The 13,656-nt window shown below is 38.8% G+C and overlaps 1 protein-coding gene across 1 annotated transcript; it reads right to left on the bottom strand.

Moving 5' to 3' along the window:
* Positions 1-11,665: 11,665 nt before the first annotated feature.
* LOC123914959 lies at positions 11,666-12,529 on the bottom strand. The gene is made up of 2 exons (XM_045966121.1): positions 12,327-12,529; positions 11,666-12,128 (listed from the first exon to the last, which is right to left on the bottom strand). The coding sequence occupies exons 1-2, from the start codon at positions 12,527-12,529 to the stop codon at positions 11,666-11,668; spliced, it is 666 nt and encodes a 221-aa protein (XP_045822077.1).
* Between the last annotated feature and the right edge of the window lie 1,127 nt (positions 12,530-13,656).

Raw genomic sequence — 13,656 nt, 5'->3', positions numbered from 1 at the left:
TCTAAGTAGAATCTTGAATGATGCTGAGACTAGATATAGTCCAATTGAAAAGCTTTGTCTATGTTTGTATTTCTCTTGTACCAAACTGAAGCAATATATCAAACCAGTTCATGTTTATGTTTATTCTCATTTTGACATCATTAAGCACATGTTGTTAAAACCAATTTTGCATAGTCGAATTGGGAAATGGGCTTTAGCTTTAACTGAATATTCATTGACTTACCAACCCCTGAGGGCTGTAAAGGGTCAAGTAGTGGCTGATTTTCTCGTTGACCACTCGGTGACTGAGACCTCAATAACATATGTAGAACATGAACCTTGGATGTTGTACTTCGATGGCTCGAAGCACAAACATGGTACAGGAGTTGGAATCTTAATCATTTCTCCTTTAAAGATTCCAACAAAATTTAAGTACAAGATTAATGGAACATGCTCCAATAATGAAGCCGAGTACGAGGCTTTAATTGTAGGTCTAAAGATTATTTTGGACTTGGGGGCAAAACATGTTAAAATCAGAGGAGATTCTGAGTTAGTAATAAAACAATTGACAAAGGAATACAAATGCATTCAAGAACATTTGATGAAATACTTTGTCATTGCCTTCTCGTTACTAAAACGGTTTGATTCGTGCGACATTCAACACGTGCCTCGGATCGAAAACCAAGAAGCAAATGACTTAGCCCAAATAGCTTCTGGTTATAAGGTAACGGGGAAAAAATTAGATGAGATAGTTGAAATTAAAGAAAAACTAATCTCATGTGAGGTAATACCCTATCAGCTGGGGGCAAATGAACCAAATGGCGAAAGGGAGTCCGAAATGGCTGATGCACATTTTGATGAAGTAATGACTGAAGTCTTTGTGATTGACAATTTGGCTGACACGGATTGGAGACAACCCATTGTTAAATACATAGAAAATCCAACAGGTACAGCCGATAGGAAGGTTAAGTATAGAGCCTTGAATTACACAATCATGGGAAATGAACTATTTAAGAAGACTCCTGAAGGGGTTTTGTTGAAATGCCTAAATGAAAACGAAGCGTATGTAGCAGTTTCAAATGCCCATAGTGGAGCCTGTGGTGCCCATCAAGCAGGCCACAAGATGAAATGGCTTTTGTTTCGACAGGGTTTGTATTGGCCTTCCATGCTTAAGGACTGCATAGAATATGCGAAAGGTTGTCAAGAGTGTCAAAAACACGCGGGGATACAACACGTCCCTGCCAGTGAGTTGCATTCGATTATCAAACCTTGGCCTTTTAGAGGCTGGGCTTTAGATTTAATTGGTGAGATAAGGCCCGCGTCATCCAAGAACCAACGTTATATACTAGTTGGGATTGATTATTTTACCAAATGGATAGAGGCTGTTGCCCTGACGAATGTGGATCAGGAGACAGTGATCAATTTTATCCAAGACCATATTATTTATAGGTTTGGGCTTCCTGAGACGATCACTACAGACCAAGGAACGGTGTTTGTTGGTCGAAAGATGCAAGATTTTGCTGAACAATTGGGTTTTAAGCTAATGACTTCGACGCCTTACTATGCTCAAGCAAATGGCCAAGTTGAAGCAGCCAACAAGGTTATAATTAGTTTAATTAAGAAGCACGTTGCCCAAAAGCCAAAGAATTGGCATAAGACCTTGGATCAAGTCCTATGGGCATGTAGGAATTCCCCTAAAGAGTCAACAGGTTCGACACCTTTTCGACTAACATATGGTCACGATGCCGTGTTACCTGTTGAAATAATGATGCAGTCGATTCGAGTACAAAGGCAATGGGAACTACCTCCTGATCACTATGAGAACATAATGTTAGATGAGTTAACAGACGTGGATGAGGAAAGGTTGCAGGCGTTAGATGCTTTGATTCGACAAAAAGAACGAATTGCTAGAGCATATAACAAAAGGGTTAAATCCAAACTCTTTGACGTAGGAGACTTAGTTTGGAAAGTCATCCTCCCCATGGACAGGCGAGATCGAGTCTTTGGAAAATGGTCACCCAATTGGGAAGGACCATTTAAGATTTCTCAAGTGTTGTCAAATGGAGCTTATGAGATTGAAGAGTTAACTCCTGAGAAACGTTCAGTCAACATGAATGGCAAATATTTAAAGAAATACAAGCCAATGTTGCAAGAAATAACCATAAAAAATGAATAACGTAAGAATAAAATTTGCGAAATGGTAAAAGAAAATGCCAAGAATCAATTTTTATTCATACAAAATCAACAATACAACCAATCATTCAAGAATGTTCAAGAAAATACAAGAAATGGTTGAATGTTGAAAGATAAACACTTAAGGTTTACCCTGAACCCGAGTCCCCTCATCCTTTGAATCAGAATTGGAAAGTTCTGAGATCTGAGAGTCTTCATCCTCAGAAGAAGGAGTTGGAGTTCCTGGGTATTCTTCATCAGGCTCTAGGGTACTGAGGAACTCAAGGTAATCCTCATCTTCATCATCTGAACTAGAGCTTGAAGAATCAGAAGAGAGAATGATGGTTTCTACTACCTTGGCTGGTGCCGGCCTAGGGCGAAGGATTCTAGTGCGTGGAGGTTTGGAAGCTGGAATCTTGATTCGTCCCCTTCCAAGAGGACGTGGTGTGCTTGAGCCCGGGGTAGAGGAAGGAAGATCTTTCTTGTTATCCATTCTTGGTGGGGAGGTGTTGATGCGTTAGTTTGTATGAAGTGACGAGCAAAAAGAGTTGCAAGGTGTGGGTATTTATAGAAGAATTAAGACGCGTTAATGACTGGGCAGTTACAACTAACCACGTTCAGTTTGCATAGGAAAGGCCATTGCATTAATGCTCAAAGCCATGTAGTTAATTATGTTGACTGCTTTGGAAACATGTTCGCTTCATTCCTTACAAAGTGTCATTAATAAGGCTTGGGAGAATAGCCCAAAAGAGGGAAAGCAAGCAACAAGAAAAATAAAATACTCAGCAAATATATGAACATGCAGCATAAAAGGCCAAAAAGGGCATACATCTAAAAAAGCATGTACGACATTGTTCGACGGTTGCTAGTGTTAAAAGATTTACAATTACGACATCCAAAAATAACAAAAACTTGAGACTAAAAGGAAAATTTATAAAGTCAAGGTTGTTGTTGGGATGTTGAAGGAGGCTTTCGATTGGCCGCTTGAAATTGGTAATACTGAGTTCGAATGGACGCCAGTTTACGTTGTAGCATTTCCTTATCACTAGCAAGGTGCTCAACTCGCTTCTGGACAGCCAGACCATCACTGTAGTGTTGGATACCTTCACGTGCTAGCTCATCAAGCTTAACCTTTTGTGCTTCAATGGCCACTGCAGCTAGCTTTTCCATCTTAGCCTCCTCTTGTCGAATCTTTGCCTTTAGCGCTTCGATTTCAGATTGCCATTGAGCAATATTGTTCTCACAAGCCACAAGTTGCTCAAGAGCTTCATCAGAGGCAGCCTTGATAGTTGTGACCTCTGCATTGCAACTATTAGCTTGTTCGAAATGGTGTTGCTGGGTGGCAAGCAGAGATGTCAAAAGGCTGCTAGTCCTGGTTAGGAGCTGAGATTGACTAACGAATTGTTCTAAAAAGGTTTCAGCCTGAGTCACTAGAAGGAACATGGCTTCGTCAGTCCTTGGGTTCTGCAGCTTGCGAAAAAGGGCTTTGATATTGTAGTATATAGAAGAATCATGTTCAAGCAGGCCCAGCATATCCCCATTAAGGATCTCTCGCCTAAATCTGATTTCGTGCTCAAACTGTTCTTGCGCAAGTGCATCTTCCTTATCTTCCGTGTTCCCAACAGCAGAGCTAGAGGCGCCATGACTTGATAAAAGCTTGTTGAGTGCATCTGCCGGGGTTAAATCTCTTAGCTCTTTGGCAAGTTCAGCCGGTAAGACAACAGTAGGAGGAGGTTTCGACACGGAAGTTCCCTCTTCACCAAGTGAATCACCAATATAGGAGTTCCCATCTTCAGAGTCGAAAGTGCCAGCACTGGGTGAACTGGACTCATGGTTTGACCCACTTGGTTGTGGTTGATTGGTAGTGGAATGTTCGCCATCAACGGTTGGCCTTTGTTCACTGGAAAGGTTGGCAGCAGGGTCAACTTGAAAATTGGTTGGAGGATCATTTTCAGCTAATACTTGGGCAGGGTTCGTCAAAGGATTTTGTTGCGGTAGGCCTTGATCAAGTTGGTCCCCTTCATTGCTAGGCTTAAGGGTATCATCTTCGAAAGCGTGGTGAGGCGAGCCAGGAGCTTTGGGTGGTGATGAGGTTTCAGTAAGGACGGCCGTTTCGACAGGCTGAGGAGATGAAGGTTTTTCTGCCACACTTGCAGGATGCGTACCACTTGGTCCTTCGACCATCCCTTCAGCCGCTTTGCTAGGAGTAGGCTCATCCTGAGAAATAACTTGAACAGAGTTTTGTGGCTGAAACAAATAAAACCATGAAAGAATGAGTAACATAGCCAAAAGCTGGAGAAGTAACAAGAAATAAGAATGGCTTACTTGGGTGTGAGGGGTAGCAGAAGCTTCAGGTTGCGAAGTTGTTTCTTTTGCAGTAGCAGAAGCCTCGACAACAGTAGTTGCAGCAGGAGATTTTTTCTGCTTCTTTTTCTTCTTTTTCTTCCTCTCCGATTGTTCCAAAGGAGGATCTTCAGGTGATGCCAGAGTATCAGTTTGTGCCTCAATCTCAGAGGACTTGCGCTCAGGAGTACTTTCTTGGTTGGTTTGGCGCTCTTTCTTCTTCTTCTTCTTTTTCTTTTTCTCATCAGTAATGGGTTCAGCACTGGGAAAAAGATCTTGAGTGGTAGCAGCGGTAGTATGCTCAGGGATGGTCGAGAGAACAGGAATATCCTGCAAGCCACAACTCCGTAAGTTCGCAGGTAAGGAAAAGAAGAGAAAAGTCTTTTGCTAGATAAGTACCTTATCTGGAGCACTCGAACAAGTGGCTGGAACAGGCTTTTGTTTTTTCGAGACAGAAGGAGTTCCAGTTGAATGAGGCCTCTTGCGTGAAGCAATCTAGGAAGGGCATATCAAAGTTAACATAGAAATCTTACAGAAGTGTGAGAAGCTACAAGAAGATAAAAGCCTACCTGTAGTTCAACCTTAGATGGTGGAGGAAGAGGCTTACTAGAGTCGCTGGAACCTGCCTTCGACTTACTCCCTGCATCGAAGAGGTGCGCATAAGAGAAAAGCACGCAAGGTAAAAATGATGCAAGTAAAAGTAAAACTAAAAGAATACCTCTGGCGTTCAATTTCGACTTAATCTTGTTCAAAATAGATGAGTCGAACCCATTAGAGATAGCAGTGAGTAAGGCAGTCTTGTCAACCAGGCGTCCTTCATAGTGTCGAGACCACCAGGTAAAAAATTCCCTAGTGCAGGCATGTGAGGGAGCGAAGTCGAATGGGGTAAGCTCATAAGAAGGCTGATTGAAGTGGTTCAAGAATGAATGGAACTGTGGTTCTGTCATGCCATGCTTGCCTAAACAAACCTCCCTCTCTTCCAAATATATGCTCTTAGGGAGTATTTGAGTTAAGCCAAATTGGCGAGACACCAAGTTTGGGAAGTAGCCAACTAACCCAAAATCTCCAGAGGTCAAGCCAATTCGACAAGACAAGACTGTAGGCATCAAGTAAGCATTCCAAATGCTGTTGGTTACCATCTCAAATTCTGGTGGAGAAGGAAATCTGTGAGTAAACCAAGGAGGACCAAGTGGCCTATCCACAAAGGGAGCAAAGCTAGGCTTGAACTTCTTCAGGCTGAGAAAAGTATTAAAATACTGTTGGAAAGCCACATCATAACCAAGGCCTCTTTCCCTAGGCACCATTCTCGCCAACCTCGTGCCTTCGACTCGACGTGTTCTTGATTCCTCATAGTATGGCTCAGGCAAGAAAAGGTCAAGCTCAGCATGAAAAGTGGCAGTTAGCCATAATTGCAGTAACCAGAAAGGGCCAGCACCTAAAAAGGTGGATCCATCACCTGTTCTTTTAAGATGTTCACAAGCATCCCTCATGGATTCATAAAGACATCCAAGAATAAGTCGAGCGAAGTTGAATTGCTGGCACTCATGTAATTGAATAGCCATAGGGATGAATTTCTTGGCTACTTGGAGAGATTGAGTGCAGAAGACATACTGCGATAGCCATAAGGTTAAGAAAGCGATGTGCTCTTCATCACTTACTTCATCACTAGTCTTTCGATTCTCCACGATGTATTTAGAGTAAGACTTGTTTCGAAAGTCGAATTTGATAGTGTCGGAAGCTTTGCAAGGATCATAAGTGTCGCCAAGAGGCGATAAGCCAGTAATGGCAGCAACATCCAGCAGTGTAGGAGTCATCATGCCACATTCGAAGTGGAAGGTGTTGGTGGAAGACTCAAAGAAGTGTAAAGCAGCAATAATCATCTCTTGCTGATATTTAAGGCCTGTCCGAGAAAGTTGAATAAGGTCATAAATGCCACAAGCTTGCCAAATGTCAGCTTTGTCACGTTGTACCCTGTCTAACCAGCCAAGGTATTGATCATTCAAAGAAGGAGCTGATCGAAACACTCTGTTAGGCGCCTTGATATAGCTAAAATTATAGGGTTCACTAATGAAAACCCTAGGAACACAAGGTTTATAAACAGGAAAGATAGACAGAACCTTGGAATTACGGCTTTTATCACTTGGTTTGGGTCCCCCAAACGCATGCACAAGGTTATCAACAGAATAAGGAAAGATTAATTGACTTTCCCAAAACTTTTGCAAGTCCAGACGCAACGATGGTTCTGGAACCACATTCTCATCGTAAGAAGAAAGAGTGGCGGCGGTCCACTTACCGGCGTAAGGAAGGAATTTTCTGACACCTGAATCTGACGCCATTGATGAAGGTATAAAGATGGCGTGAAAGAATGGTGATTAGGGTTAAATTTGGGAATCGCAGGTTGTTTGCAACGGTTGAGGAAAATCCGAGTGAAAAGAAAGTTAATGACTGGGTGATAAGCAGAAAGGTGAGAACAAGAAGTCTTTTGAAAGCAAGAATTCAAGAAAGAATCGCAGAAGATGAAGAAGAAGATGAACAGTTGACAGAGCGAAAATTGGAGAAAAACGCAATAAAGGAAGAATCTGGCTATTTATAGAGGCACACAGATTGAGGAAAATAGCAAAGTTTTTCAACTTCTTATGTTGACAAGTGTCCAAACCCCTTGACAGGTGAAAAGAAAAAAAAAAAAACAAGTTTTGGAGCCAATCCAAAGTTTTGAATGGCAGCCTAAACGATAGGAGAGATAAATGGAAAAGAAAGTTATCCATTAATACTTTCAAAAATGCCACTTCCTCTTTCGATAGACACCGTCGAAAATGGCATTTTTGGGGGGCAATTTGTTGGACATAAATTTGGTATTTATCAATTAAATATAATTGGTGGGTCCAATATTTATTTTGGAGGTTATATTATCAAAACAAAACTTTCAAAGTTGGTGTCGAGAACTCCCTATGTCGAAGCAGAAAAGCGTTTCGAAAGCTGTAGAGGATGCGTATAGTTTTGGTTTTACCAGAAGGCTATCGAAGGCGCAAAATCGAATCGAGAGATAGTTGGGCCAAGCCCAAAAAAGAAACAACGAACGGCCCAAAAGGCCTTGGCGCGCGCTGAAGGAATGAAAGATGAAAGTGGAAAACGTGGTCGACGTGGCAAATGGAGGAGCGTCCAGATGATCGAAGAACAGTTACCACTTTGTAGTAGTATTTATAGCAGTTTTTCATTCAGAACTGGGGTCACAAAATTTATACAAACATTCTCTCTAAAAAATTCTAAGTACTCAGCGATCGAACGAACGGAATTCGAAGGAGAAATGTATGTTTTGTGAACCATCTTTATTTGTAATTGTTTTTCATTCAATGCAATGCAATTTGTTTTCCAGTAATTTTTTCTAAGTCTGAATCCAGATACTTGCTTGAGAAACTGCTACTTCGAGGCGATTCGAATTAGTTTCTCTTGTATGCTTTAAAATATTTTAATTCCTAAATGTTTGTTTCCTTATTCAAACGAACATTCAAACAGTTTTCTTGAAGCGAATAAACACAAAATTGTCCTGAGATTTACTAGTTGATCTCGCGAGTTTAAATACTTAAACTAGCGGTTGTTTACCAAATTCCAACGTAAACAGACGTTATCAATTTTATTTACATACATTTTGTCCAAAAAAATTATTTGTATACACACTGTTTTTTTTCCTATTAAATTTGTATTTAATTTTAAATAATTCATTCTTTTAATATTTTTTTAATAGGCCAAATGCATTTAAGTATGTAACAAAAAAATAAACGTCTAATATATTATAAATTTAAAGAACCAATTAGATTTAAAAAATTTAAAAGAATAACATGTTACAAATATTAAACTTAAAATACCTCTAAATGTATTTAACCTTTTTAATAAAAACAATAGTTTTATCAGATATTGACAATTCAACCTGAAATTTTAATTAAATATTGGATTAAATATTTTTTTTCTTATAATAGATTGGTAGTTCTACCTGATATTGCTTTGCATGAGCGGTGGATTCTCTAACACTCTGTTTGGTTTGATGGATTTAGTCCAGATTAATTTACTGGTTTGCGTAATTTTCTTTTCTCTCATTTTCTTTCCATCATACCAAACGGACCCTAAATCTAAATTCCATCTATAAAAGAAAAGACTTAAATGCAATTTTGGTCCCCTTATTTTGATTTTTGTGAATTTTTGGTTCCCCTATTTTAAAACTCAGCTTTTTGGTCCCCTTAGTTTTAAAAGTCAACATTTTTTTTAGTCCCCCTCTCATTTTAATGAGGTGGCACTGCATTTGCTGGTGTGGCAATGATGAATAGGAAAAAAAAAAATTCCATATCATTATGTTATTTCTTTATCATTTAAAATTAAAATTAGAACTAATAAAATTAAAATTACAAATATTTGTTTTTTTTTGTAAAAACAAATTTGATTCTTCATGTTCAAAGAACGAAAAACACTAAAATTAATACCCAATCTTCATCTTCTACAATTCTCCACCAATGGGTATTGTAGAAGATGAAGATTGGGTATTAATTTTAGGATTCTTCATTCTTTGAACATGAAGAATCAGATTTGTTTTTACAAAACAAACAAATATTTGTAATTTTAATTTTATTAGTTTTAATTTTAAAAAATAAAGAAATAATATAATGACATGCAAAGTTTTTTTTTTCTATTTATTGCCACATCAGCAAATGCAGTGCCACCTCATTAAAATGAGAGGGGGACTAAAAAAAATGTTGACTTTTAAACTAAGGGGACCAAAATGCTGAATTTTAAAATAGGGGACTAAAAGTTCACAAAAACCAAAATATAGAGACCAAAAGTGCATTTAAGCCAAAAAAAGAAAAAAAAGTTAAGCTAAAAAATTTGAATTTACCGAACAACTTTCGCTTTATTTTAAAAACTCATAATTTTAACTTTATTCTTAAAGTAGCATTAATGTTGAAAAAAAGTCGAGTCAAACGTGTTGATAAACTTTTAATCTACAGAGTTTGTGGAGTGCATTTCATTCCATTATTGGCTATACGAAATATGAAAGCAATATGCTATGTAATGTATATGTAGATAAGGGGAACGAATTAGTGAGATTTTCACCGGATCTTCTTTGGTTTAAATCTCACCGATTCAAATTTAATCTCACTTAATTTTATTTTTAATTTTAAATATTGATTTTAATAGTTGAAATTTCATAGGACTATAATGTGACAATTATCGAGTTTTCAAACCAGCATAATCAAATTTGTTCATGCACATTCCAAAGTTTCTTTGACAATTATCGATAATTGCGTCAATGATAAACAATTGAAATGGCATAAAGTTTCTTTGACTTCATTTTTAGGTTCATCATTATTAAGGTCAATGTTTGAAAGAAAAAACAACAACAACAATATTATACTAATAAAATATAGGCTTAAATGCAGTTTTGCCTTCCTATTTTGATTAAATCGGAATTTTACCCCCCCTATTTTACAACGCGGACTTTTACCCCCCTGTTTTATAATTTTTTGGATTTTGTCCTTCCTAAAATTCTGCTTTCAAGTCACAACTTCAAAGCTTCGCACACAACCCAATTTGAATCAATAATTCACCAAACGGATATCGAAATGACCGTAATCGAGTTATCTTTCCACAGAATCAAACCCCACTAAATTTGGAGTTACAATGAGAGATTAATTGCCATTTTAGTGAAGGTATGTCCCCCAAAATTCTGCACAAAATCTGCTTTCGAGTCACAACTTCAAAGCTTCGCACACAACTCAATTTGGATCAATAATTCACCAAATGGATACCGAAATGACCATAATCGAGTTAGCTTTCCACAGGATTAAACTCGAATAAATTTGGAGTTACAAAGATAGATTAATTACAATTTTAGTGAAAGTCTGTCTAATTACTAATTTTGCAGAAATATACTTATGACCTTTAAATTCAACATCATCTACCAAACACATCGTAACTCCAAATTTGACGAAATTTAAATGACAACAAGGGTAATTTCGTTAGCTTTCCGGAAATGTAAATACTATTGAAAAACGAGCTACAGGGTGAGAGACATGACAAAAATACCAGTAGTAGTTCCATACATTAATAGATTTGGACAGACCTTCACTAAAATGTTAATTAATCTCTCTCTGTAACTCCAAATTTTGTGGAGTTTGATTCTGTGGAAAACTAACTCGATTTCGGTCATTTCGGTACCAGTTTGGTGAATTATGGATCCAAATGGAATTCTGCGCGAAGTTTTGAAATTGTGACTTGAAAGCAGATTTTGTGCAGAATATTTGGGGGACATACCTTCACTAAAACGGTAATTAATTTCTCTTTGTAACTCCAAATTTAATGGGGTTTGATTCTGTGAAAAGATAACTCGACGACGGTCATTTCGGTATCCATTTGGTGAATTATTGATCCAAATTGAGTTGTGTGCGAAGCTTTGAAGTTGTGACTCGAAAGCAGATTTTGTGCAGAATTTTGGGGGACATACCTTCACTAAAACGGTAATTAATCTCTCATTGTAACTCCAAATTTAGTGGGGTTTGATTCTGTGGAAAGATAAATCGATTACGGTCATTTCGATATCCGTTTGGTGAATTATTGATCCAAATTGGGTTGTGTGCGAAGCTTTGAAGTTGTGACTTGAAAGCAGAATTTTAGGGGGGGCAAAATCCAAAAAATTATAAAATAGGGGGGGTAAAAGTCCGCGTTTTAAAACAGGGGGGTAAAATTCCGATTTAATCAAAACAGGGGGGCAAAACTGCATTTAAGCCTAAAATATAACATTGGTATCACTATCACATCATCTTCAGGTCATAATCTTCACTTTAACATGTTTGTTATAATATTGTTTAGCAAAAACTAACTATAAATGGGGTGACAATCATGCCAACCTGAGCCGTGGATAAGGCAGCAGGACCATAAAGGCCATGATCTTAGGCCCTTTATAATATACTTAGGCCCCTTCCATAAAAAAGTATTTTAAAATAACCTTAGGCCCCATTTTTTAAATTTTATATATAGCAGGTATGTGAGTGTTTCTACTACTTAAAAAAATAAAAAAGAAGAAATTGGTATTTTCTTTTTTAATAAGCAAATCCAAGAGATAGTTTAAATCTTATCTTTTTTTTTTGTTACAAGGCTAATAAAAACAAAGGACAAAAGGAGAAAACTATTCTCTAAGAAAGAAAGTTCCAGTCGCGTCGCTTCGGAGAATATCTAAGAGACCTTCTGGGGGAGATGCGTGAATCGTAAGATCAGAATCTGAAGAGGCTCCAAGCTTGGCTAAGTAATCCGCGCAATTGTTTCCCTCTCTGAAAGTGTGGCAAATAGTAGTGTTACTTTGAGAAATCAACTCCTTGATGTCTTGAATCAACACGGCATAAACATGATAATTTATATTGGGACCTTTTATGAGGTTAATGCAGTGGAGAGAATCAGAGTAGCAAACCAACTCATCAATAGCCATATTTTTTGCCAAAGTGAGACCTTGGTAGATGGCAAGTAACTCTGCGTGTAATATGTCTGAGGATCCCTGAATGAAACCTGAGAAACCTGAGAAACCTGACATATAATAGCCTGAGTCATTTCTGATAATTCCTCCAAAGCCGGCTCTAACAGGTGATCCGAGGCAACTTCCATCAACATTGAGAATGATACCAGAGTGATTATTGTCGTTCTATTTAACATGTATCTCTTCCGAGTTGGTAGTTGAGTGGGATGAGAAACAAGAGGTTAGGGTGACAATCATACTTTGAATATTAAAGGAAAGACGATTAATAGACCAAGTTTCATTCTGTAAACACATCAAATTTCGGTGGCGCCAAGCCCACCAGACGCCAGCGGAGAAAGCAGAAATTTGAGAACCCGAAGAGCCAAATTTAAGCCACTCGTGTACATCCGTAGAGTTGAAGAATTTCGGAGATATAAATCTGAGGTGCTGCCAAATGGGTCTAGAGAAATTACAATCCCGAACACAGTGGAGAAAAGTCTCGTCATGAGTACCACATCTAGGACAAGTAGAGGATGAGGTCATCCTTCGATGGTAGATTAATGAGAGGGTGGGAACCGAGTTGTGGCAGGCCAGCCAAAAGAGAAATTTGATCTTCTTGGGTAAGGGAAGCTTCCAAATCCAAGTCCAAGAGTGAGTGAGGGAGGGGGTGGTAGCTGAGTCGTTTTGGGACAGGAGCCAACTATAACCGCTTTTGGCTGTGTAAGAGCCATTTTTGTTGCTGGGCCAAATAAAAGCGTCATCAATAGAGTCATTGAATCTTATGTGTAAATTATTAATGAGGACATATGCTGAAGGAGGAAGCTGAGTGTAGAGGATCCGAGAATGAGGACTATCAGAGGTGAGAACATCTCTGACAGTGAGGTGCTAATCATGGATGTCAACATATGGGACAAGGGTCCCAAGGTAACCTAAGGAGCTCCAGGGGCTGAACCAGAAGGAGGATGAACCTGAACCCGCTCGCCAAGATAAACCGTCTTTTAAGATGTTCTTAGCACGGATTATGGAAGACCAGGTGGGAGAGGCATTAGGAAGGCCATTGGTATGAAGGATGGCCGGACCAGAAGTGTATTTTTTTGAGAGAAGGTCGACCTATAACATATTCGAAGACTGCACCGTATCCCAAATGAGCTTCCCAAGGAGACAAATGTTGGCCTCCCTCGCTGGACGGATTCCCAAACCACCTTGAATCTTAGGTCGAGCAATTTTGTCCCACCCCACTAAGTGAATTCCCTTATTGTTGGGGTCTCGCCAGATGAAATTCCTTGTTGTTTGGTCGATGCTATCGCATATGCTTTGAGGGAGCCAAGATACCTGCATGTAATAAGTGGGAATGGAGGAAAGAACCGAAGAGGCGAGGGCCAATCTGCTTGGCTTGTTTAAAAGACGATTCAAGCGGGCTTAAATACAATTCAAGCGAATAACCCGACACGGTAAACACCTAATCAGAGCAATTCTATACAACCCATAAAAAAGATATACATATATATCTAAAGGAGTAGTCTAAGCTAAACTCCTCACCAAAAAGCGTGCTACCACAAAGCACGAGCAAGCTCTCTAACTCTGAGCCGGATCCTCAACCTGAGTATCTGAACCCCCAACGGTCCAACACATAACACAAAGCATGAGAGTTAGATCACATAATCAAAATA

This window comes from Trifolium pratense, linkage group LG3, assembly GCF_020283565.1.
Source record: "Trifolium pratense cultivar HEN17-A07 linkage group LG3, ARS_RC_1.1, whole genome shotgun sequence".
Taxonomy (NCBI): Eukaryota; Viridiplantae; Streptophyta; class Magnoliopsida; order Fabales; family Fabaceae; genus Trifolium; species Trifolium pratense.
The sequence above is the reverse complement of the archived record's forward strand: the minus strand, read 5'-3'. Positions and strand labels throughout refer to the sequence as shown.

Coding starts and splice junctions, on each gene's coding strand:
- LOC123914959 (XM_045966121.1), bottom strand. CDS start 12,529: ATGACCTCATCCTCTACTTGTCCTAGATGTGGTACTCATGACGAGACT. Junction 12,129..12,326: donor GCTTTCTCCGCTGGCGTCTG/GTGGGCTTGGCG, acceptor TGTTGATGGAAG/TTGCCTCGGATCACCTGTTA.